Source organism: Amphibalanus amphitrite, unplaced genomic scaffold (genome assembly GCF_019059575.1).
Source record: "Amphibalanus amphitrite isolate SeventyFive unplaced genomic scaffold, NRLGWU_Aamphi_draft 000160F_arrow, whole genome shotgun sequence".
Lineage (NCBI taxonomy): Eukaryota > Metazoa > Arthropoda > Thecostraca > Balanomorpha > Balanidae > Amphibalanus > Amphibalanus amphitrite.
Window position 1 is genome coordinate 762,016 of NW_024881655.1, and position 21,647 is coordinate 783,662.

Here is a 21,647-nt window from a genome sequence, read left to right on the forward strand (position 1 = left end):
TTAGGTTTTATCAAAATAACATAACTATATAGTCATCAAATTGCGGCTAAAGCTTGTCATCGCCGCTGCGTCACAAGTCGTCACCTTGGTCGTCGCACTGGTCGCACTTCGAGGACGGACGACGGTGCGGTGTTTGTGTTTTCCGGTATTTGGACGTGGTAAGAACGTGATTTATTCATTTTTTTAGAATAAACATCTAGTATTTTGAACATATGTGCTTAACTTTGCGTACACTTGCTACATGTGAATCAATCTGATGTCGGTGGCTCGTCACAAGTTAACTTTTAAAGCCACGCGGCGTTTACGCCGCACGTTGCACGTGTTTCACCTTTGTGGCTCTGGCACTGAGTGGATCGGTGCAGAATTCCCAGAAATAGATAAGTTAACATTTTAAGATAGTTTATTTCAAAGTGAGCAATCGATCGTTGGTCCTGGGTGCCATGATGTGCTTGGGAATGTCACCATGGACTCACCTGTTTAACTCACCTGTTGGGTTTCCTCAGCCTTGCTCTTAGGAGAGGAGTGAGAAGGAGGGAAACCCAAGTCGTTCAGAGACGCGCCAATTCCAAAGAATATAGTTGGACACAAGCTGGGGCCAGTGGGTGGGCCTTGAGTCAGGGAACTGGTGTTGTGCGTCTGCGTGTGAATTGTTGTGGAAACTCGACAACAAGTCGACAAACTCGACTCGTAGTTGGTGCAAGTCGACACAAGTCGACAAAACTCGACTCGTAGTTGGTGCTAATGCTCCACAAAGAAAGAAAGAAAGAGAGAGAAACGGCTGTGAAGTGTAACGCAAATGCTGTCTCACCCGCAAACCAAATGGGTGAATGACATGTGAAGGAAGGCCAGGCATGGTGGGAATGCAGAAATCAGGAGGCAAGTGGTGAATGACCGATTGGAGCTCCATGGCGCATCTGACCCTGGACTATAAAGGCTATAAAGGCATGGACCCACCACCCAACCTTGTTCACTGTGTTGATTTCACTAGAAGTTTATTATTTTCAAGTAGATGGTGATAATGCTTCTTTGGTTCCACCATTTGCATTATTGTTTTGCCAGTTGCTAGCTAGCCGAACATCAAATAAGATGCAAGGGTCCAATGCTATGGAGCTGCCGCCTGCCTGTGTGCCTACCTGCTGAAACACATTGGAGCCACAGAATTATAAGACAGATACTTTTTTTTTTGCTCTGTGACATGGATGATAACTGATAGTGTTGCTAACATTACTTTTTGTTGTCTTAAATTTTTGTGGACTCATCAGGGAGCACCTTTTATCATCAGTTTGAAGGAAATATACCACTTTCCTCAAATATATTTTTTTAAGTTTTATTTTTTTTTTTGCTTTAAATGATCACAACAGAAATGAAAAAATATTTTCAAATGAAATATCTAAATTATTTTCACATAGGAAGAATTAGTTTCCATCTTTATTAGAGGCCAAACAGTGTCTGCAGCATAAGCTCATTATGCTTTGACTAATCATATTGCTTAGTTCAAATCTTAGGCGTTGAATTTGATCACACTCTCACCTGGGAGCGCCACATATCCTCAGTCGCCCGGCGTACCAACACAATCATCATATCTCTTTTCAAAATCCGATCTCACCTCTCCGATGACATCCTCAAAATTCTTGTCCAGACCCACGTCCTCCCTCACCTTCAGTGCTGCGTGTCAGTATGGGGTGGGGCGACACGCACCCATCTGAACCGACTGCAAAAGGTAATAAATTTTGTCGCCTGACTGGTATCTGGTTTACCTACGCCGAGGTGATCATATATCCTTATCCTCGCGATGCTTGGGTGGGCCGATATCGACACGCTAGTGATGCGTCGTGACGCCATAAACATCTACCGCGCCCTACACGACCCCGCTACCCCCCAGCCGCTCAAAGCCATTGTGCGCCCTCGCCAAGCAGTGTGTTCGCGTCGAACGCGAGCCACCGCCGCCGGCGCTGCGGTACTCGAGCCCCCTCACCTCCAGCTGACGACCGCGCGGCGACTTTTTCCTTACCGAGCCGCCGTGTCGTGGAATAGGTAAACTTTCGCGTGCGACTTAACTTTCCAGTTCACGTCGCCAGCTCATGACCAGGCTGGAACAGTGACAAATACCCTACTTATCTGCTTGTTTCAACTCCATTACCTCCATTACATGTATGTGTGTTTGCAAATGTATGTTGTGCTGTCAATGCATCACCATGTTAACTGGGCTCGTAATAGCCACCTGTGGAGAGGTTCCAGTATAAATACAAATACAAATCAAACTGCATGCTGATTGGCTGATGGCCACTGCCAGAGGTGGCTGCATTCTATGCAATCTTCCATAAGGCACCACATTCCTTCATAAGGCACTGATTTCAAAACAATTCCTAAGGTGATCATTGGGCCATAAAAACTACTGATTTGTGCTAGCCCTAGCTCAAGCTACAAAACTGCTATTCCAGTTTAAAACCCCATGGTACAAGTGGTATATTTCCTTTAATTAATTTGTCTTTATGATTCATTGTCCAAAATGCACTGTTTTGTGTGCAGTGTCCTCATATTATATCCCAGTTTAAGGGTTAGAGGGGAAAGTAATTCATTATGACTAAACAGAAGAAGTATGTTGGAAAACTGCCAGTTAGCTAAGGTTCAAGCATGTGAGTGGAAATAATGGAGCTAAAATGGATTGACAGCATAGATTTCATGATCCTCACAAACCTGGTAGGATGTAGATATAGATATAGATATTGTATGCAACATGTAATGTAGGTAATTATTGAGACCATACAAACAGTTTTTCTTGTTTGTTTAAGTTGGGAAGCGGTGTACAATTGCTCTTAGGTTTTCTGTTCAGTAATTATTACCTCACACCTCCCTGACACCTAACAAACACCTTCTGAGCAGTGAGCACCCATCTATGCTATCACTAATCACCTTCCAACACTCGATACTTAGGGAGGTACCTTGCTGAAATATTATACCTAAGCAGAAGCCTTGCTGAATTATCAATGCATTTGTGCATTAATTGTTATTAACCTGTGCCCTGAGATTCCGCGCCGGGCCGGGGGGGGGGAAGGTATCTGAACACCCGTCACCCCCCTTCTAACTCGGCTCCTGGGCCACGTAGCGACACGCGGTAAGCGGCAATCGAAAGAACGTCCCAAATAAGGACGAAAACACTTCGGTCATTTTTTGGGTCCGGTCAAAGGTCAGGTCACCAGAGGTCACCAAAGGTAAAATGTTGACTATTTCAACATTTTGGAAACTGCCGACGGCTATCTCGGGAACCGATAGAGCTACAGCGCCGCGGAAAAGCGCGCCGCGGATGGCCCTTTTACAGACCTTTCTGAGTAATGCCCTCAGATTTGACCTCAGGTCAACGGTTTAGCCTCCAGAGGGCAAAAACTCCAAAAATAGCCGTTTTTACGAAAAGCGTTTTTTTTCGGCAATAACTTTTGACTCAAAAGAGCCATGACATTACTTTTGCCAGCATCGTGTTCCTCTCGTCGAGACGCGTCGAATGAACTATAATTTGACCTTGAAAGGTCAACTTGAAAATTTGACCTCAGGTCAAGGTCATGACCTGACCGGAAAAGGTCATGTTGCATATCAGTCGATCCGCAACGTCGAGCCGAACACATCTAAGGCGTTTTCAGCGCTCTAGCACGCCTCTATCAGAAGTTATTAGCGAAAAACTGTTAGATTCTGTTCGTGACCTGAGATGACCTTGGGGACATAACCAGAGGTCACAGTTGTCATTTTCCGGTTCAGTGTGTAAATTTTACCTTCATCTCGATGTTTGAGAGTGTCTAGATTAGCGTTCGTGCAAAACAGATGCTTTTCAATTTTCTCGCATTGACTTATAATGGAGAGGCCACAAAATTGACCTGACCTTAAGTCACCGATATCAAAATTCCGAGACATACATTTTATAGACAATGTTGCTCTAATCAATCGCTGAAAGTTTCAAGGCAATCGATCAATCTGTGTAGCCATGACGAGCATTCTTATTTTTTCTGTGGTGAGGTCACTTGGCGTGACCTGGTGACCTGACCTAAGGCGACCTGGGTCTGAAACCTTCACAACATGTGCGGAAAAGATGCACGAACAGGTGTGCCAAAAACGGCGGCGCTCCGCGCCGCCGTTTTTGAGATATCTGAGAAAACCGCAGAGAGGGGGTGGGTGTTCAAACACCCCCCTCGGCCCGGCGCGGGTTAACATCGCAAGCTTTTTGTCTTTTCTGCACGAAATGCATCAGTGACAGCCGCTGGCCCGCTTCCTGTCACACAGACATGCAGCTTCTGCAATAGGTCTTTCTGAACTGACGTTGGTACTGACAATCCCTGCAAGCTTGAATGTCTGGCATTTCCTGGACTATAAAAAATCACCTGTGTGTAGTGTTTTGTCTCTGTCGCGCATTAATTTACCTTGACTGGATTGCGTGATATGGCCTGCTGCTCTATGGGAAATGGAGATAGAGTTCTTTCGGTGAACGTGGCGTGTGAGATGGTTGGTGAGAAGCTCCGACAAACGTGACCGTAACGACACAGAAACGAACCACAGCGACTCGATCTTAGCGTTTATTTTCCTTATTAACGTTCAGTAACATAAGAAACGCTACATTGTGTTGTCCACAATTTTCTCGACTGAACCTGCGTTATCCCAGTGTACTGGGTAGCAATAAGCAAACCCAATGTATTTACTATTGGTTGCACTTGCAGTTGCCTCTCAGACTAATTTCACCGCAAAGCCCGATATAACACCAGCGGGCGTGCTTTGTGCAATCCGTTCATGTAAATATGCAATATTGTTTTTATTTTCAGATCTCACAATGAACAGGGACAAACTTGCTAAGCTGTCTGAGCAGGTGCGAGTGGGTGGCAAGGGAGTGCCTCGAAGGAAGAAGAAGGTAGTTCACAAAACCGCCAACACTGATGACAAGAAGTTGCAAAATTCACTGAAGAAGCTGCCAGTTAGCAACATTCCCGGAATTGAGGAGGTATGTTGAATTTCAGTCATGCTTTCCTTTTTGTTTCTGATTATATTTTTGCCTAATGGTAATTGGAATCAGGGTAGATTGGAATCGTCACTTTAAGTGGTTTGTACTGACCTATCACAGGTTCAATCAGATGGGCGGTTGGTAATGTCAATACGTAATTATGTGAACTGATTTGTTCCACACATCCACTTTGTCTGTTGGTTACAGGTGAATATGATCAAGGACGACAGCTCGGTGATACACTTCAACAACCCGAAGGTGCAGGCGTCGCTGCAGTGCAACACGTTCGCCATCTCGGGTCACGCTGAGGATAAGCAGATCTCAGACATGTTGCCGACTATCCTGAACCAGCTGGGCCCCGACAGTCTCACGCACTTGAAGCGGTTGGCGTCGTCCGTGCAAGCAAGCGGTACGAACTCCCTTATAGATATTGGTGTTATGCTTATACTATTATTATGGCGATGCTGGTCGAGGTTGACTCATGTTCCACAGTTCCTCCCGTAGTCCTTCCGTAGGATTTCGTTTGTTGGCTTTCTTGTTGCTTGTTGGTTATCTCCAGTTGCTACCTGTTTTAACATAAAATGAACTTAAAATATTGTTAATTCAGGATCCTTGATATGGTAGTGGCCGGTCCCGTAGCTCAACGGTTGAGCGTTAGACTCTGTGTTGTTAAGACACACCCTGTTAACAAAAGCCCGGGGATCGAGGCGCGATGGACGCTTGATATTTATGAGGCTCCTGGAGGGCAAAGTTGCGGTTGGTGGCAGGTGGTAGCCAGTCGAAGTCAGTGAGAGGACCAGCCACGCGCGGCTATGTGCGTATGTTAAACCAGGGCACGGGGTCGGAGTCGGTCGGAGTCGACAAATGTTAACGGAGACTGAGTCGGAATCTAGGTCGGCGTCACCCCCCCCCCCACAAAAAAATCAATCGACTCCGCAGCCCTACAATAAACTGTGGAATTTGTCAGATCAGGAATCGCGCGATCGGTGGATGGAGGGAAGGGCAACGCTCCAAGCTTGATTGAGCGGGGCTGTGTCGTGAATCCTTCATTTCAAAACGTTCTGACTAAGTTGATAAAAAAGTAGTGTTTAGTGCTGATTTCTTTTCCAATCGATTCACCATTAGACCGTATCCTGCTTCATGTTGTTGACACCCTTTGTTTTGCAGTGGGCGCTGCCGGTGACGCTGCTGACAATGATGATGAGGTGCCCGACCTCGTGGAGAACTTCGATGAGGCCAGCAAGGCAGAAGGTCCGACGAAGGCCGCCGAACCCTCCGACTCGGCAGCCACAGACTCCTCCCCGGCAGGCGACGGCGACGCGGCAGAAACAACCACCGCGCCCGCCTCGGAAGCACCGAGCAAGAAGGACGACTAGACAGGGCGTGATCATCACCTGGTTAGGGAGCCGACTTCAGGAGATAATTCCCGATACACCAGGACGGTTGGCCGGGTCAACATGAGACGCGGCACACCCGGGTGGTCATCGTTCATCCAGACGCGAACCCGGCCTGCGTATCGATGGCTGCGAGGGCGGACATGACTACCACCCTCATGCTATGTGTAGATAGCATGTGTTTGAAGGGCCAGGCACACTGCGTAAACTGGCGTCGGTTCTGACATCATTGCGTGACTGATGCGTGGTCTCGCGTTAGAGAATGTGGGCTCTGTTATATATCTTGGTCGACGCAAACAGGGGGCTGCACTGTGATGTTATTTGATGATACTCCAGTCGGCTGAATAAATATCACCATCGCTAAATTGGCTGGATTTGAGTGTTAAAACAAACATACGAACGTTTTAAATTGAATTGAGGTTATCGAATATCGAATGGTAAAACGCTTGCAGTCAAATAGATGAAAAGCCGGGACATCAGAAGATAGTGCTATAATTCGCACAATAATGCTCATCAATGAAAAAAATGCTGATGTGCTGAAGTAGGTATGTCCGAAATCTCCCGCTCCCGTCTTTGTGAGAACGTGAAATTCAAATCAAACGTCGCGGGAGAAGTTTGAAGCCCATTCCCTAATGTATCGGCTAAGTTGGTGTCTGATAAGAGCCCAGTGTACCTCCTGGGGGGCAAAATGGAGCTATTAACAAGAGTCTATGCCTTTATTGTCTGCCTTGACATCGGTGTCGCTGTTTTTCTCTTAGAAAGACATCGACGCCTGGCCGTAAGAATCTATCTGTAAGAATCTTGGTCTCGTAACAATCTTGCTTAGCGTGAGCTGAGGCGTTCATTTAACCATTCCAGCCAAAACAAAGAAATGAAACAAACAAAGAAACAAAGAAATGCTCTGTATCTATATTCTATGCCGGTATTATGCTGTGAACTTTGTGGGGACGGGGAGCGTGGATTCTTAATACGTCATCAAAAAATGACGTCATTAATTTGCAAGAAAATCTCAACTAAATAAAGTATTTCTGCGACCTTGTCACATCGCATGTGTGTCTGTGTGTATTCTCGTGTTAATGTTTTTTTTTTTTTAAATAATTTGTATTTTATGCTCAGAACTAATTTTTTTTTTCTGAAGTGGGCTGATAGGTATCTGCATCCGGGCCGGTGTATCTCGATTCTCTTGGTCTTGGTCTTAAGTTGAAGTCAGGGCGCACAATACAATCTATTTTATATCTACCGCAAATGCCACAACTGCGTCACGGCGGTTTGACATAGCATGATAACTCATATGTACGTTAAAGTTTCTCTAACCCAAGGCCATATAACCACCAGAAAACATAGCCTGACCTAGAACTGACCCTAGTATCTGGGAGCTGACCTTCTTGAGGCCCTTTGTCTTATAGAGGGGTACCGTCACGACTCAAGTCGTAACTTAGTGGCACAGTAAAGTGTTCCGCTCACTGCCACAACCTGTCTTGAGTGCCTTTGTGCGGGCTGTACTATTTTCTGGATTATTTGCCAGCTGGCGCCATATGGTGGCGCTAGCAGACCTTGTTGGTAATATGTCAATGCTAGATAAAAATGACTAAAGATCTCTATTAATTCTATGGGTGCCATTTTGCGTGCTCATGTCTATCGGTACTACCGTGTTTACATAAATAAGCGACAAAGCTATCGTAGGTCACCAGCTGGCCAGCCAGCTGATTTTATCCAGTTGTTAGTGAGCCCCCCTTTGTGCCAGGAAGATCTTTGGAAGGGTATTTTCTTGCAGTCTGGATGAGTCATTAATAGCTGCAGTATAGGTACTCCTTTGGGATTGTGAGTTGTGACTAATTTAGGGCTCTCAATCAGCTGTACACTGATATTCAAAATATCTTCTGTAAAGACTTATGAATTCATGATGCTGTCTTTCATGATGCAGAACCTATCTTGACTATTATCATTTTCAGCTGGTGAACTATGGATGAGGAAGCTGAAACATACAAGCTCTGGAAATGCAGAAAGACAGTTATGCAGGTATGTTATAGCCTATGTAATGAGAATACTACTTTTGGTAAAGGAACATGGAAGTGAATCCTGGCAATGCATAGGGCTATATATATTATAAGCATGAAAATTTTGATGGCAATATTGATTGTTTAAGTTAAATGAGTAACAGTGGAAAAGTTGCAAGTGGTACTTAAAATCCAGCACACTTTCCTATAGGTATCTACTCAGCTGGTGCTAGGTTTAGGTGTTAGTAGTAGATGCTATGTTTTCTTGATGATATTCTCATGCTCATTTATCATTTGTAAGGTTGGTTGGTACCTACCTACTTTCTATTTGGTATTTAGCAAGGAACACTAGTAATTATTGTTCTACTAGAGCCTTGCAGCAGGGCTCGATATATTATGCTATTCATGTGAGTGTTCTCCTCTGCCAGTTGTGCCACGACAGAGGATACCTAGTGACACAAGATGAGTTGGACCAGACGTTGGAACAATTCAAGGTGCAGTTTGGAGACAAACCCAGGTAGGTATTCTATTTTCTTTTTGTAACATAATTTATGAAAGTCTATGTTTTAACATGCAGCTTTCTAATTTAATTTTAGCATCTGCCTTAACACAAAATTTGCACAAGAATAAAAAAATTTCCTGGCTGTAGCATATTCAAACATTTTGTAATCATAGCTGCATATGACAAGGAACACCTATCTTTGTACTGAATTTGTTGAGCTTATATCTTCTGTCTACTGTTTGAGGTGTCACAATTAGTCGTCATTTTGTTTATTATTCTCTGCATCATTGTCAGGTGTTGCATGGTCTGTGTTGGCCACACCACTGATGACAGAAGTGTGGTTTCAGTGAAAGGAGACCGGCCCGCAGCGACCTTATCATCCTGGTGGCACACACTGACGACCCCACTGGTAAGCTGACAGGGCTTCTGAGCTGTAACTCCGAAATCTCAAATGATAGGTATGTACATATGTGCTGCTGAATTCGCTAAAACTGTTGTATGGTACCAGTATCATCGGGGAACGTCAAGGGCATTCCGAGCTGGGATGCCCTTGACGTTCCTCGGTGATTGGCCGCCGGGCGCTTCTGACGTCAGCCGGCGGCGGAGAGCCGGCGGACAGTTGCCTCCACTTATCGCAGCCGGTACTCAATCTACCATACAACAAAAACTAAATCATCAGCTTTAAAAAAATATGCTTATAACCAAACCTACCTTTTTTGCGAAACTACGAAGGATTAGCTGAAACTGATCCCAATTTCATTAGTTACGCGGTCTTAGCAGCAGTCTTAACCACAGCAAGGCATCTATAACTAATACATATATAAAAATTACTAGTAATAGGTAACATTAGTTCCTGGTACAGAGCTTATGGTTCTCGTCATTTTGCTCTTAAACTCTACCATTATGGGTGGTGCCCTAATGACGATCACTTGGTCACACGTCTGCTGTTTCCTTTCAGACCAGATGTTCGTCTTCTTTCCTGACGATGCCAAGATCGGCATCAAGACGATCAAGACGTACTGCCAGCGCATGCAGCAGGAGAACATCTCGCGAGCGGTGATCGTCGTTCAGGCCGGCATGACGCCCTCCGCCAAACAGGTGACTACTATTGGGTACCGAGCGAGAGCGGGAGAAGAGATAAGTGACGGGTTGGTGAAGGAGATTGCATGGTTTGGTGATGAGTGGAAACGATTGCTAGTGGTGAGTAGGGTAATCCCGGAACTTCACTGCATTCAGACTCGGCACAATAAGCTTACGTTTAGTCCACGTCATCTTAAGACGATATTCATGCTGCGCTGTATGTGTTTTTCTCTCTTTCCTGTATCATTCGTTGTATTGTCTCACCTTTGCTCCTTTGCGTAATTCTGACCTCTCTCCGCTCTTTTCTCTTTTAGTCGCTGGTGGACATGGCTCCCAAGTACATCCTCGAGCAGTTTATGGAGTCGGAACTGCTCATTAACCTCACCGAGCACGAGCTGGTACCCGAGCACGTGGTACTCACCCCTGAGGAGAAACAGGAGCTGCTGTCGCGCTACCGCCTCAAGGAGAACCAGCTGCCGCGTATCCAGAGCGGCGACCCCGTGGCGCGCTACTTCGGACTGCGGCGAGGACAGGTGCGGTGTCGGGGGGGGGGGGGGGGGTGATGGATGGGGTAAAGGGCAATATGACCCGGGTGGTATAGGCCATAGGGTGTTGTACTTAATGGTTTATGTTTATGTTGTATTCGACGCAATAGCGTGGTTTGGTGGCGTAATTATCATGCTTTCCGAGCTTAATGATTTGTTGATAACTACAATGCTCTATTCGATATGTTATAGTTGTTATGTTCGATGTTATAGTTCGATGTTATAGTTCGATGTTGTTTATCGATTGCATTTCGAGTTTTTTTTTACGATCGACTTTCGATTATGATAGTCAAGAATCCACTACATCGCCCTGCGCCGTTTGCCGGTATTTTCTGACGCCCCTCTCCCGGCGCCGTTTGCCGGTATTCTCTGACGCCCCTCTCCCTCCGCCAGGTGTGTAAGATCATCCGACGGTCGGAGACGGCCGGACGGTACGTGTCCTACCGGCTGGTCTGCTGACCACTCTATCTGACCCCGACCCGGGCTCTGAGGAACCTGCACCGGCCCTCGGTGAGCTCTGCCAGTCGGTACCGTCGTCCCGGCGCGCCTGGCGGTGATATGGGTAAACTGTAGTTCGGCTGTCGGCCGCCTGGTGGCCTGTACCGTGCGGATTGTGGACGGAATTCCGTGGCGTTACGAAGTTTCCGTTGTGTCGGATTGTCCAACTGTCAGGACAGGCTGGTTCGGTGAGGTGGTGTCTGGTTTTGGAGTGAGAAGCTGCCCTACATCTGTGTCCATTTCATAAGCGAAGGTCTTTGTGTCACCAAATGCATTTTACGTATCGTGTTCTTTTGTTTGTTGGCGATTGGCAGGTATCCTGTACGGACTATCCTCTCAAGTGCCTCTGAGATACATGATAACCGTAAGGCGCCTTATACATCACTGAGCAGCAGTCAACAATAATATTACAACAGTGCGCTATGACCGCCAGTCCCCAAATTATGGATTAGATATCAACCCATGCCCTAATCACAATCCATGGATTGCTGTCTAATCCATGCCCACATCATGAAGACCATTGCGTTAGTCTTCAAATCTGACTCGACCACTGTCTCGTGACTGTGTGTCATCGCGTCCCACGCCGCCATCCCCACCGTGCGCGACAGCCGCGCCGCCGCCAGAGATCGATAGACAGATAGTACTGCGCAGCCACCGAGTCGTGACGGTGAGCACCTCACGGCGCGGGTCAGGGTCGCGAGATGAACTATCTGGTGCACCGGGTCATCTCCGTGCTGTCAGCACCCATGCTCGTCGGGATAACGGCCGCCGCCGGCCGTCGGACCGTCGTGAGGTGTTTGGGGTCGCAGGTCGGTGGATGTGTCCGTTCTGCACGGGGCGGCTGTAATTCAGTGGGTTTTATTGGATTATATTGGAGCTGTGGTGTTGGTTTCGACAGGTGGGCGACTGGTGTCGAGAACGCTGCGTGGTGTAGACTGGTGCAGCCAAGGCAGTGACATTGTGTCCCGAGATTTATTGGTGACATGCTGGAATTCTGGGTCGACTGCAGAATGCAGATGCACAGATCTGGTTCGCACCTGCGTTACCGGTTGCTGAAGTTCCTTCAGGTGTGGGATGTTGCCAGCCCAGTCAAAAGCTGGGATTGTAACGGTTTGCAGCGTTATGCAGTCGTCTTAGGTACACACCCAGGCATAATGTTATCGGTTGCAGCTTTGCGTCTACCCTGTTTATTTGTCTTTCTATCTATACCTAGGGAATATCAGGATGTGCGGTAGATGTTGTCGTCAGATATAGTTCTTTCTTTGAGGATCCGGCTAACACAGTTTTCATCATCTTAAGAAACAAACAACAGCATTTTCCCACAAAAGGGAAACTGCGACTCAGACAATAGGGAGGGATTCTAACCTCTGCTGAAAAGCATTCCCTGATGCTGATCATTTATGTAACTGATTCAAAGATACATTTTTATGCTTTGCCTTTATGGTGGTGGTGACTGGTTGAAAGGAAGTTGTGGTCGCCTTTTGCGGGAGCTCTGGTGACACTTGCCTTCCAGATATAACAAGAATCTGCCTATGGACAATATCATCTTCATAAAACTGCCTATGCTGCAGGGAATGGTTGCCTTTGCACAACACATTTGAGAGGTGAAGTCTCGATTCACGTTGTTTATCCCACGCATCCGTCCATAAACTGTTTGTTGCGGCCGGTGCATCGGCCGCGAACATCTTCATAAGTTTCCTCTGGGGTCGCACTGGTACCGCGAATCGCCTGGTATGGCAATGCAACGTGAGAACGCAGACAGAAGGTACAAATGTCACCAAACGCTTCCCATGTGCAAAGTTGAGGGAGCCACTTCATAAATAATAGACTATGCACCATTCCCTTGGTCGTATCATCTTGTTTTCTTTCCTCAAAACCGTTATCCATGTCATCTGAAAAGTCCCACGAACATCTTTCTTTTCGTTTTCAGTGTCTTCCGGTATGCAAACTTTATCGTCTCTCTGCATCTCTTACGACCTGTTCGGTGCTCGCCTGTGTCCTCTGTACTGCCATACTGCAAGTGTGAACCACTTCCCATGATGGTTGAGGCCTCAGAACCCCTCTTTTGACCGTCGCTGTTTCACCGCACCCTTTGACCATGTCCCGGTGAGTGGCGCGCTTGTGTGTAGCTGCCGGAGTGTTGGGAGTCTGGCGCGCCGGCGCTCCCGCCGTTTTTCCGGCGGGTAAAAATGCCGCGCGTAGTCGCAATCCATCAGGCAGGTGACAAAAACACTGCCTGGGATGGTCTGAGGCCTTCACGTACCCCGGCGGTGGCCCGCCGCGCCGTCACGTGTGCCGGACAGCCCCGGATGGATGGTGTCACGTGGTCTGCATGGCTCGCAAGGCGTGGTGTCACGTGTTCTGCATGGCTGTGAGTGCGTAGTGTCGTGCAAAGCTGCATGCGGTGCTGTACGAGCCGCACACGATCACGTGGTTTGACTGCCTCAGAGGGCGTCACGTGGGTTTCACCATGCGACTTGGCCGGTCAAACGTGCAGGCTCCCTGGACGCGACTAGCCCACAGGGTTCATGTGTTCTCGGAGCGGAAGAAGTTCTGGTCGCCGACCTGTGACCTGTGCCTCAGGTGCGTTCTAGTGGCTTCGGAGTCACACATTTCGAGAGCCTATCAGAATTGAGCTGTGCTGTGACTTATGTGTGCTACAGGATAGCATTAGCCGACGCTCTGTGTCACGTGTTTCTTGTTTGCGGTGCTTACATCAGCATATACCTACAGCTAGGAATAGGTCTATTTGATCCGTCAAAACAAAGGGATATTCTTATGCTATCACTGCACCGCCTAGCCTCCGGCCTCATTAATTTTGATGTCATGAAGATGAACGAAGAGGTCATAAAAGTAATTTACGGTCGTGCCTATTATCTTAACAGCCTACAGAGGATAAGAGAAATACGTTTTAAATTGGTAACTTGTCCAAACACCCGTTCGGCCACGCAAAAATCGAAGTAAGTCCCCACAAGCTGGATGAGCCCAAAATGCCGCCACTATCACACTAAGCGGCGAACCGTTGTTGCGGCTGGCAAACCCCACACCTTTGGAGCAGACTATCCACGCATTGGTCACGTGCAGTGGCTCCTTTCCTCAGCACACCCAGCCTCTCGGCGGCGGCGACACCCGCCACGGCAGCACTCGGACCACACAAAGGACATGATGTATATTATCGTTTATGTGCAGCATACGTCCGGCGGCGTACGTGACTCTCGGCGGTGCTCGCGCGGGGACGTCTCTATTCATACACAACATTCATCGCGGTGCAGCGTGCACGCCGCGCTGAGCATGATGAAGATCCCGACGTCGCCATACACTCCGAAATGTGCAGCCCGTTTCACGTGCGCCGGGCAGAAATGGTCCCGACATTGGCGGAGTGTGTGTAGCCAAGTCACGTGTCTTGCCGCTGCTGACGTCACAGGGTGTCATGGATTGTCGACCACTCGGCGATGGAGTGGGCGGTTATCAGTAACAACATAAACGCTTACACGGTTATTTAGTGCTGAATCGCGATACATTTTTCTTGGAGACGTATGCGATCTGTTCGGCGCATCGGGTCGCGAAGCCTATGGTGCAGAAGCCGGTGGATTCAGTGCATTTTAAAATACAATAGCATAGGATATAATGATATCCGCTATTCATAATGCTAGCGTGCAATAAAATACGATTCTTAAACCTCGTCAACACTCCCGTGAAAATGAACCCAGGCTCTGAGTTCACATTACCGAAAACATGTTCACTAAACTATTTATGCTACAACATGGCCTTACAAAACTCACATACACAGACACACACGATATATCACAGTTATTAATAGTGTGATCGGTGACGTCATCAAATTTGATAACGTAACGCTCACGATCTTGGTCTTACCCGACCTCCGTTTTTAGCTCGCAAAAGATGCGGGCTACACCACGGACCGCTCAACTAAAAACGGTAGACCACCAGGACTTCCGAACCTGACATTGGCTCGTACAAAATCTTCGGGTGTTGTGCATCGAATCGACATCCACGGTCTGGTCTAAAGGCCGTCGCATAGTTCAGCGTCTTACGGACCAACCGAAACTCAGTGGGCCAGTCCAGCTGCAGGAAGTCTTTGTTGCCACCGCAGCTCGAAATTCGCGTTTTCAGTGGCTTGCTCACCAGTACCCAAGCCCGGGCCAGGGAAGGTCCCCCATCGGCACAGCGCACGGGTGCTTCGTTGTAGCTCAGACAAATCGACTTCCGACGAGACTAGAGCCTCAACAGTGCCACTACCAGCACGCTGCCAGCCAGCAGTGCTGCGGGCAGCCCCTGGAGACCGCCGGCGCCGCTGCCGCCACCACCTCCGCTGCCGCCAGCGCCGCTGTCGTCCTCGTCTCCGGGCCGCGCTGAAACGATCACGCGCGGTCAGTGTCGGTCGCTTTGATCGCCAGGTCAGATCGCAATCGGCACCGCCGACTGCGACACTGAAGCCGGCGCACGGACTCGCTGATCCCAGTTTACGAGGCGACCGGCCGGCGGACCGTGGGCGTACATCAGAGACAATAATAGTGGCACGACCGGCCCCCGCCCACCGTCGTCCGGCTCCCTCTGCTGCCCTCCCGGCGCGGCGCGTCCCCACCGGAGACGGCGGGCTTTACGAGGCCGGCCACTCCCCCGGGGACAGACGGCAGCGGTCGTCCGGCCGCCGGCCGTGTGGCGTTTTATTGGAGCTCCCGGGGAGAGAGCGCCGGCTCCGGCTCCGTGACTTGGCACACGGTGAACGGTGACCTGCCACGGACCCCGGGAGCCCGGTTGATGGTGGCGATTCGCCGCTATATGGTTCCAGGGTGATTGGCCGGGGCTATCAAGCGTTGCAGTCGTATAGGTGGATTGCGATGTAGTCGAAGTATACGACGGTCTCTGGTAGGATCGTGGGATAGGTGTTTGGCTGTTGGTCTGTGCCTGCAGCCAACCGGTGAAGAGGATTCTGGCCTGTGCTTTGTTGTCCCTTGATGATGGAAATTGCAAAAGTCGGGCAAAACATGGTACTCGAAGTAGGGCCTAATTTTGATCTTGTTGAGGATGAGCTCGGCTGGACCGGCTTTATGGTGAGCCCTGAGCTGACCTGTGACGGTGTCTTTGCACCACCCACGTCCCACCTGTGATGGGGTCCCAGGGCGGCCGGTCGGTGCTCGCCGGCCGGTCCGGTCGCCGGCGCGGCAGCTCCGGGGTCGTGTCGGCGGTCTGCGTCGGTACCGGCAGCGGCGGCGGTATCGAGCTCTTCCGCGGCTCACCGCCGGTCTCCTCGGTACTGTAGCACGGGGCTGTCGGCGGAGACGGTAAACATCAACAACCGAATCACCGGGGGCAGTCCCAGACAGGACGGAAAAGTCAACAAAGTCGGCAAACTGATCGCGGAAAACCTTCATGCGGGGAAAATGTCACACTGGAAGCGTAATCCGCCGAAAGGCTCTGTGCCCCTGTACATTCCTTCACGAGGTGTCGGGGTGTCTGGTACATGAGATGCCTTCTGAGTTTTTTTTAACACCTGGAACATATGTTTCTGTTGAATGTAGCAGCCTGAGCTGTTCTGTGAATTCGCATGTGCAATATGCAATGTAAGACGCTAACATGGTGCATTGTGTTATGCATAACCAGAAAGGAATGCACAAATGGTGACATTAAAGAAAAATTGGCCATGTCGGTACTTTTGTTAGCTTCTACAGTTATTCTTTTACAACTATGAGAGGATGATTGTCATGTCTGCATTTTCTCACCTCACCTGGGGTTTGGTATTGATTTTTTAAGCCTACAGAAGTAAACACGATCAGATATAGGCAAAAGCTTCCGTTCCCAGGCTGATTTATCAGAAAAATTAATAGCCCCAGTTCTGTAGTCACAATAACAGAACGTGGTGAATACACATTAAACTCTTCATTTGCACCACTTACAACTTCTAAACGTGCCAATGACGGCATATCTAACGAGGGCACAAACTCCATGCACACAGGTCAGTGAACCATCTTACCTATCTGATCGATGAGCATGCCGGTCCGCGTGGGGTCGATGCGTCTGCGGCAGCTCTCGTCGGTGCCGGCCTCGCCGATGAAGACACGACCATCGGCCATAACCCGGCCGGCGAAACACTCGTACAGTAACACGTCTCTCCTCTGGGTGTACGTGTACATGACGTCCCCCTCGTGCCACGTGCCCAGACACCGGTACTCGCGCTCTGCGGGAGAGATGGCGAGACATACGGTTAGTGATTTATTCGACGCTTGATACCGCTCACGAAGTCGATGATGTAGTCATATGAACGCTAATTAATCGTGTTCAAATTTCAATTCACATATCCGATCGTTTTCCGTCATTGGGGCACTAGACACACATGACGCATGTGGAATGCACATCAATTGCCAGACGTGTTGTTCCCTTTCCAAATACATGCTTCATACGTACTACGTAGGGAGCCAATGTTCATGCTGAGAAAAACGAGACGTTTGGTATGACAGGCCGTATCCTAAGGCAGCTGTCCGATTAGTGCCTGTAGCACTAATCGCGCCTGTAGCACCAATAACACACCGCCGTATACTTATAGTGACGGCCCGGGCTGTTGCAGCACAGGTGAGCGGCTCCACGACAGATGATATCACCTCGGCGTGCTGCCGGCGCTGCTTTAACAGCCCTGGTGACTGATCGGACGGCCGTCGTGGCGTTACCCAACTGCAGTGACGGCGTCTCGCCGCCGCGCGACCCCCGGCTCGTGCGGTCGCGCCACGGTCGCCCGGCCGGCAGCGCATTTTTCGGCGACCCACATTCGATCGGAATGGTGCATGATCGGGCTCTTTATGGTTCACGCCCCGACATGAAAACGGTGCCAAAAGACCTGACGACGATCCATGCAGCAGGATTTGTCAATACTGGGTAACGGATGACGTCAGTCACCTGTGGCTATGTGAGAGGGAGCTTAGACAAATTTTACACTGACCTCCTAAGTCTTTGATTTACGATAGTGTGATAAGGATACGTGTTAGGCTGAAGCATTGGAAAGGCGACAAGGTCGACTTTTTTCGTTGTCCGCCAGATTTGCGATTTGCAACTATTGACTGAGGCATAGACATTTGTAGGCATAGACATAGACACCGGTATATACAGAGGTCTATGACTAAGAATTTGCTGTCCGATCTTTCTCCGGCAGCCCATGCATTGTCCTTCCAGGCTCCGTCCCCTTGCATTGATACGGCGGAGACGTGATCTGCTCGTTTTCTGCGAGGCTGCTGCAAGGCCGCACAGTTTTCTGTCGACCTCACCCGGAGCTTATGTTGGCACGAGCGTGAGCCTAAAGCGGCCGTAAAGTTTTCAGCTGCACAGCAAACAATGGTGCGTTATGTCGCGAGCACAGGAAGCGAGCTCAACTCCGAATTCTGGTTCTAACGCCGCGAGCACGACAGAGGCTAAGCCGGAAGGGCGTCGCTATCGTTTTTCTCCGGTGCTGAATGTAATCTGAAGGAAATCAGAGGCAGCTGCTGATCGTATGCCCGGCTGCCGGCACTCAGTCAACCAATGTATTCAGCCAGTGTCCTGCTAACTATCTCAGATTGAATTGCTGCATCCGTTCATGCAGATGTATTACGTACGCCGTAATATGCATGCATCGTGCAGGCATGAGTCTTGTATATGGTTTATTTCTGTGGGAAGCTGAACACTGGGCACAGAATATTGATGTTTCGATCTTCACCGATTTGTGCTCTCATACAGCTCAACATGGTTTCGGTGGCACCGCTTTCCTAATTGAAAGGAACGTTGGTTCTTGATCGATTTCCTTTTGTCTTCAAGTAAGTGATTTTTATTGAACATCCCATTATAAATGCTATTGTTTAAAGAAACCGGTGATTAGGAGCAAATCAGGCAATCTACAAGCACAGTAGCGGGTTGCGGGAAAGCATAACAAAATGTGACGCTTGTTTTATTATACATATCGCTAAAGACCGTCTGTCTGCTTGTTTGTTGCTTGTTGAATATCCTATTTCCCTATAACTCGATCACGGTTTACCCGATATTCTCTGATTGAATGTATACTGACCTAAGATAAAATGGCAAAATTGATTTATCTCATTTGTTAACTGCTCTTGCCCTCCCGGCTCCCTCTGTTCGGCTCCCTCAGGCCGCGACCGCATAGGTGTCGAGCATTTCATTGACTCCCTCAGACGTTACCCAGCTCTCTCAGCGCCGTCTCGTCGTTCCCGTCGTTATCGGCACCGTTCCGTCGTTCACGACTCCACGATGACGCCGTTGGGGGGGGGGGGGGGGGGAGCGCGCGCAGCCCCGGCGGCGAAGGACGTGACCGACGTCGGCGCCGTCGTGGTCGCCTTCTGAGCCGGAACGCACGCCGGCCTGACGGTGGCACTTTTCCGCGCGGCAGCGGCGGCGGCGCGACAGAGCGACCGCGAGAGCGAGAAAAACGCGCAGCGCCCGGCGCGGCGGCGGCCCGTCCACACGGACTGCTGCCAAGGCCGGCGGCGCCGCGGGTAAAAACACGGCCCGATGGCCGGCCGATCGCAGTCGGCACACACCGATCACCGGCGCTCCGCGGTGGCCAAAAACCGTGGGAGTGGCTCTCAGTCATGCCGTCACGCTTCAGCCCGGTGATGGTGACAAAAACCGCCGCGAGGATGACAGATCGACGGCCGGCCGCGCGGCGGGCCCGCCAGTGATTGGCGGCAGAGGCGCCACAATCGGAAAGCTTCAGAGCGGAGGCTAGAGGACAATGCCGGTCGTTTTTCTGAGAGGTGACACTCGGCCGAGGGCGTGCCTTGAGATGCATCGTGAGGCGCCTCTCCTGGGGTCATTGAAAGTTAACGCCGCCACGCACCTTTATCGATTTATATCGGTAATCAAAATACTGATAAGAGATCATGCGATATGATCATGATTGTGATTGTGCCAAATCGTGATTACCTCTGGGACTGTGATGGGAAGCTTTTCTTGTTCTCACACAATGTCATTACTCAACCTGACCTACCGAGAAGACACTGATGCCACTGTTGCTCAATTTCATAGATGAAAACATATTTACCCAGCTTGGAAAGTATGCATTGGTTTTAGAACGACATCTCATAACGTTCTCCTCCGGAAGTGAAACTGCGAGGGAAGTGGAAGCCTGGGAGCGAGCGACAAGCCGAAGCGATAAGATGTCTGTTGGGATACAATGCGCACGATTCTGTATAAAATGCCAGTCAGCTTCAAATGCTATCGAAAAAATTCGTTGTAATGAACCACGATACGTCTACGCGAAACCGTTAAATAGCGACCGCGAGAGGTAAATTAATGTAGGAGATAACAACTGACGGCCTTATCGGTTTAACAATGTGACGTCAATTGTTGAAATTACTCATGTGCCAGCGGCTCGTAACGAGAATGATAATCGCTTAACAAAGCTGGCTGGGGTCACGATGTTTCTGGCTAAAAGATGAAGTAGCCACAAGTCGTGAAGCAGGCCTCGATCGTTATCCCTCTCTTATCCGGCGGCTGCAGTCAGATATATGGGCCACTTGTTTCCCTGAGCACACGTGCCATTTCCTCCATGCCCTGTGTCACCTCTACGTGATGCTGATAAATCATTCTAGCATTTTATATATGAAGCGTTAAATGTCACGAACCGCAGAAAGGCCAAATAGAAAAGTTACATGTGCTACCTCCCTATATAAAACTCCGTGAAGTCGACCTTTAGTTTTTATTCTTATGCTACAACCAAGCAAGTTGATTCGGATATTATCGAGATGATCTGTTCACGAAAATTTGACATCAACAGGAAACGGTCCTCATTGTTTCTTTGGTCGGCTGAGAGTGACTTAGAGATACAGTATTATTGGATGAATGCGCCGATTCAATTTCATTAAACGGTGTTCACGATGTTGGTTTGGAATAGACAATTTTGTGGATCATTGGAGTGATCTTGAGATACACAAAACCGCATTTCACGGCTACCTTCAAGACCATGTTATGGGCCCAGATATGATTCGGAATTGTAATTTGATTTAAAATTTGGTGGTTAACTTCGCACGTCATTCGTTCATAATAAGTTGTAATAAGTGTGATTAAATTGGACACTGACCTAAGCTGCCCACGACAATGTTCTGGTTCCACCTAACAAAGGAACACTATAAGTCTATAGTTCTATACGAAAGATAAACAAAACAGGCGACCTTGCTTCACCTTGTCTTCTTCTACAAACCGGCTCAGCCTCGGACAGTCGGTATGCGATTTTTATCGCGTGGGAGGACAGGAAAACAGTTGAGTCTGCAGTCTGAGACGAGAACAGAGCAGCTGTAAGGCGGCTGACCGAGACAACATCAGAAACAGTGCGGCAGGTCGACTGAACTGGGCCGTGGGAAGGCAATGGCTGGAATGTGCAGCCATTCTGATTTTGACAATCGTGTGCAGTGCGAAAGGGCAGAAGAGATATGCTGATTTATTGCAAATTTTTCTTGGAATAATGGAGAAGTAATTAACTATAACCGATATACGCTATCTACAAGAAGAAAAAAAACCCGCACCGTTGTCATTTGCATGCTATGCCTGTACTAAATACTACTATGGGTACTATACATACTATGCAATTATTATTATCTTTCTTTCCGTGACGGGTTATAAGGGTGTTTGCTTGTATAAAACCGCGTCGGATGA

General features: G+C 48.8%; 3 protein-coding genes across 10 annotated transcripts in view; 2 read left to right on the forward strand and 1 right to left on the reverse strand.

Annotated features, from left to right (window-relative positions):
* Window positions 1–43: 43 nt before the first annotated feature.
* On the forward strand, window positions 44–6,737 carry LOC122383314 (transcription factor BTF3 homolog 4-like). 2 transcript variants are annotated; one of them, XM_043369619.1, is made up of 4 exons: window positions 44–158; window positions 4,803–4,978; window positions 5,186–5,387; window positions 6,146–6,737. In XM_043369619.1, exons 2-4 carry the CDS (start codon window positions 4,811–4,813, stop codon window positions 6,352–6,354), a joined length of 579 nt encoding a protein of 192 aa, XP_043225554.1. In that variant the 5' UTR covers window positions 44–158; window positions 4,803–4,810; the 3' UTR covers window positions 6,355–6,737. The 2 variants fall into 2 exon arrangements, with proteins under 2 accessions (XP_043225554.1, XP_043225555.1); XM_043369620.1 differs by having other exon boundaries at window positions 100–124.
* A 662-nt stretch (window positions 6,738–7,399) lies between these two features.
* Window positions 7,400–11,282, forward strand: LOC122383313 (DNA-directed RNA polymerases I, II, and III subunit RPABC1-like). 7 transcript variants are annotated; one of them, XM_043369615.1, is made up of 7 exons: window positions 7,400–7,430; window positions 8,325–8,391; window positions 8,798–8,886; window positions 9,219–9,280; window positions 9,830–9,969; window positions 10,266–10,484; window positions 10,890–11,282. In XM_043369615.1, exons 2-7 carry the CDS (start codon window positions 8,335–8,337, stop codon window positions 10,953–10,955), a joined length of 633 nt encoding a protein of 210 aa, XP_043225550.1. In that variant the 5' UTR covers window positions 7,400–7,430; window positions 8,325–8,334; the 3' UTR covers window positions 10,956–11,282. The 7 variants fall into 7 exon arrangements, with proteins under 7 accessions (XP_043225550.1, XP_043225551.1, XP_043225548.1 ...); XM_043369616.1 differs by having other exon boundaries at window positions 7,405–7,422; XM_043369613.1 differs by having other exon boundaries at window positions 7,408–7,426.
* A 2,866-nt stretch (window positions 11,283–14,148) lies between these two features.
* Window positions 14,149–21,647, reverse strand: part of LOC122383317 — a 30,771-nt gene continuing 23,272 nt past the window's right edge. The window contains exons 10-12 of the mRNA XM_043369621.1: window positions 16,990–17,193; window positions 16,121–16,285; window positions 14,149–15,367 (exon numbers count right to left, since the gene is read on the reverse strand). Coding sequence (XP_043225556.1) covers window positions 15,231–15,367; window positions 16,121–16,285; window positions 16,990–17,193 — 506 coding nt within the window. The 3' untranslated portion in view covers window positions 14,149–15,230. The remainder of the gene's footprint in view (window positions 15,368–16,120; window positions 16,286–16,989; window positions 17,194–21,647) is intronic.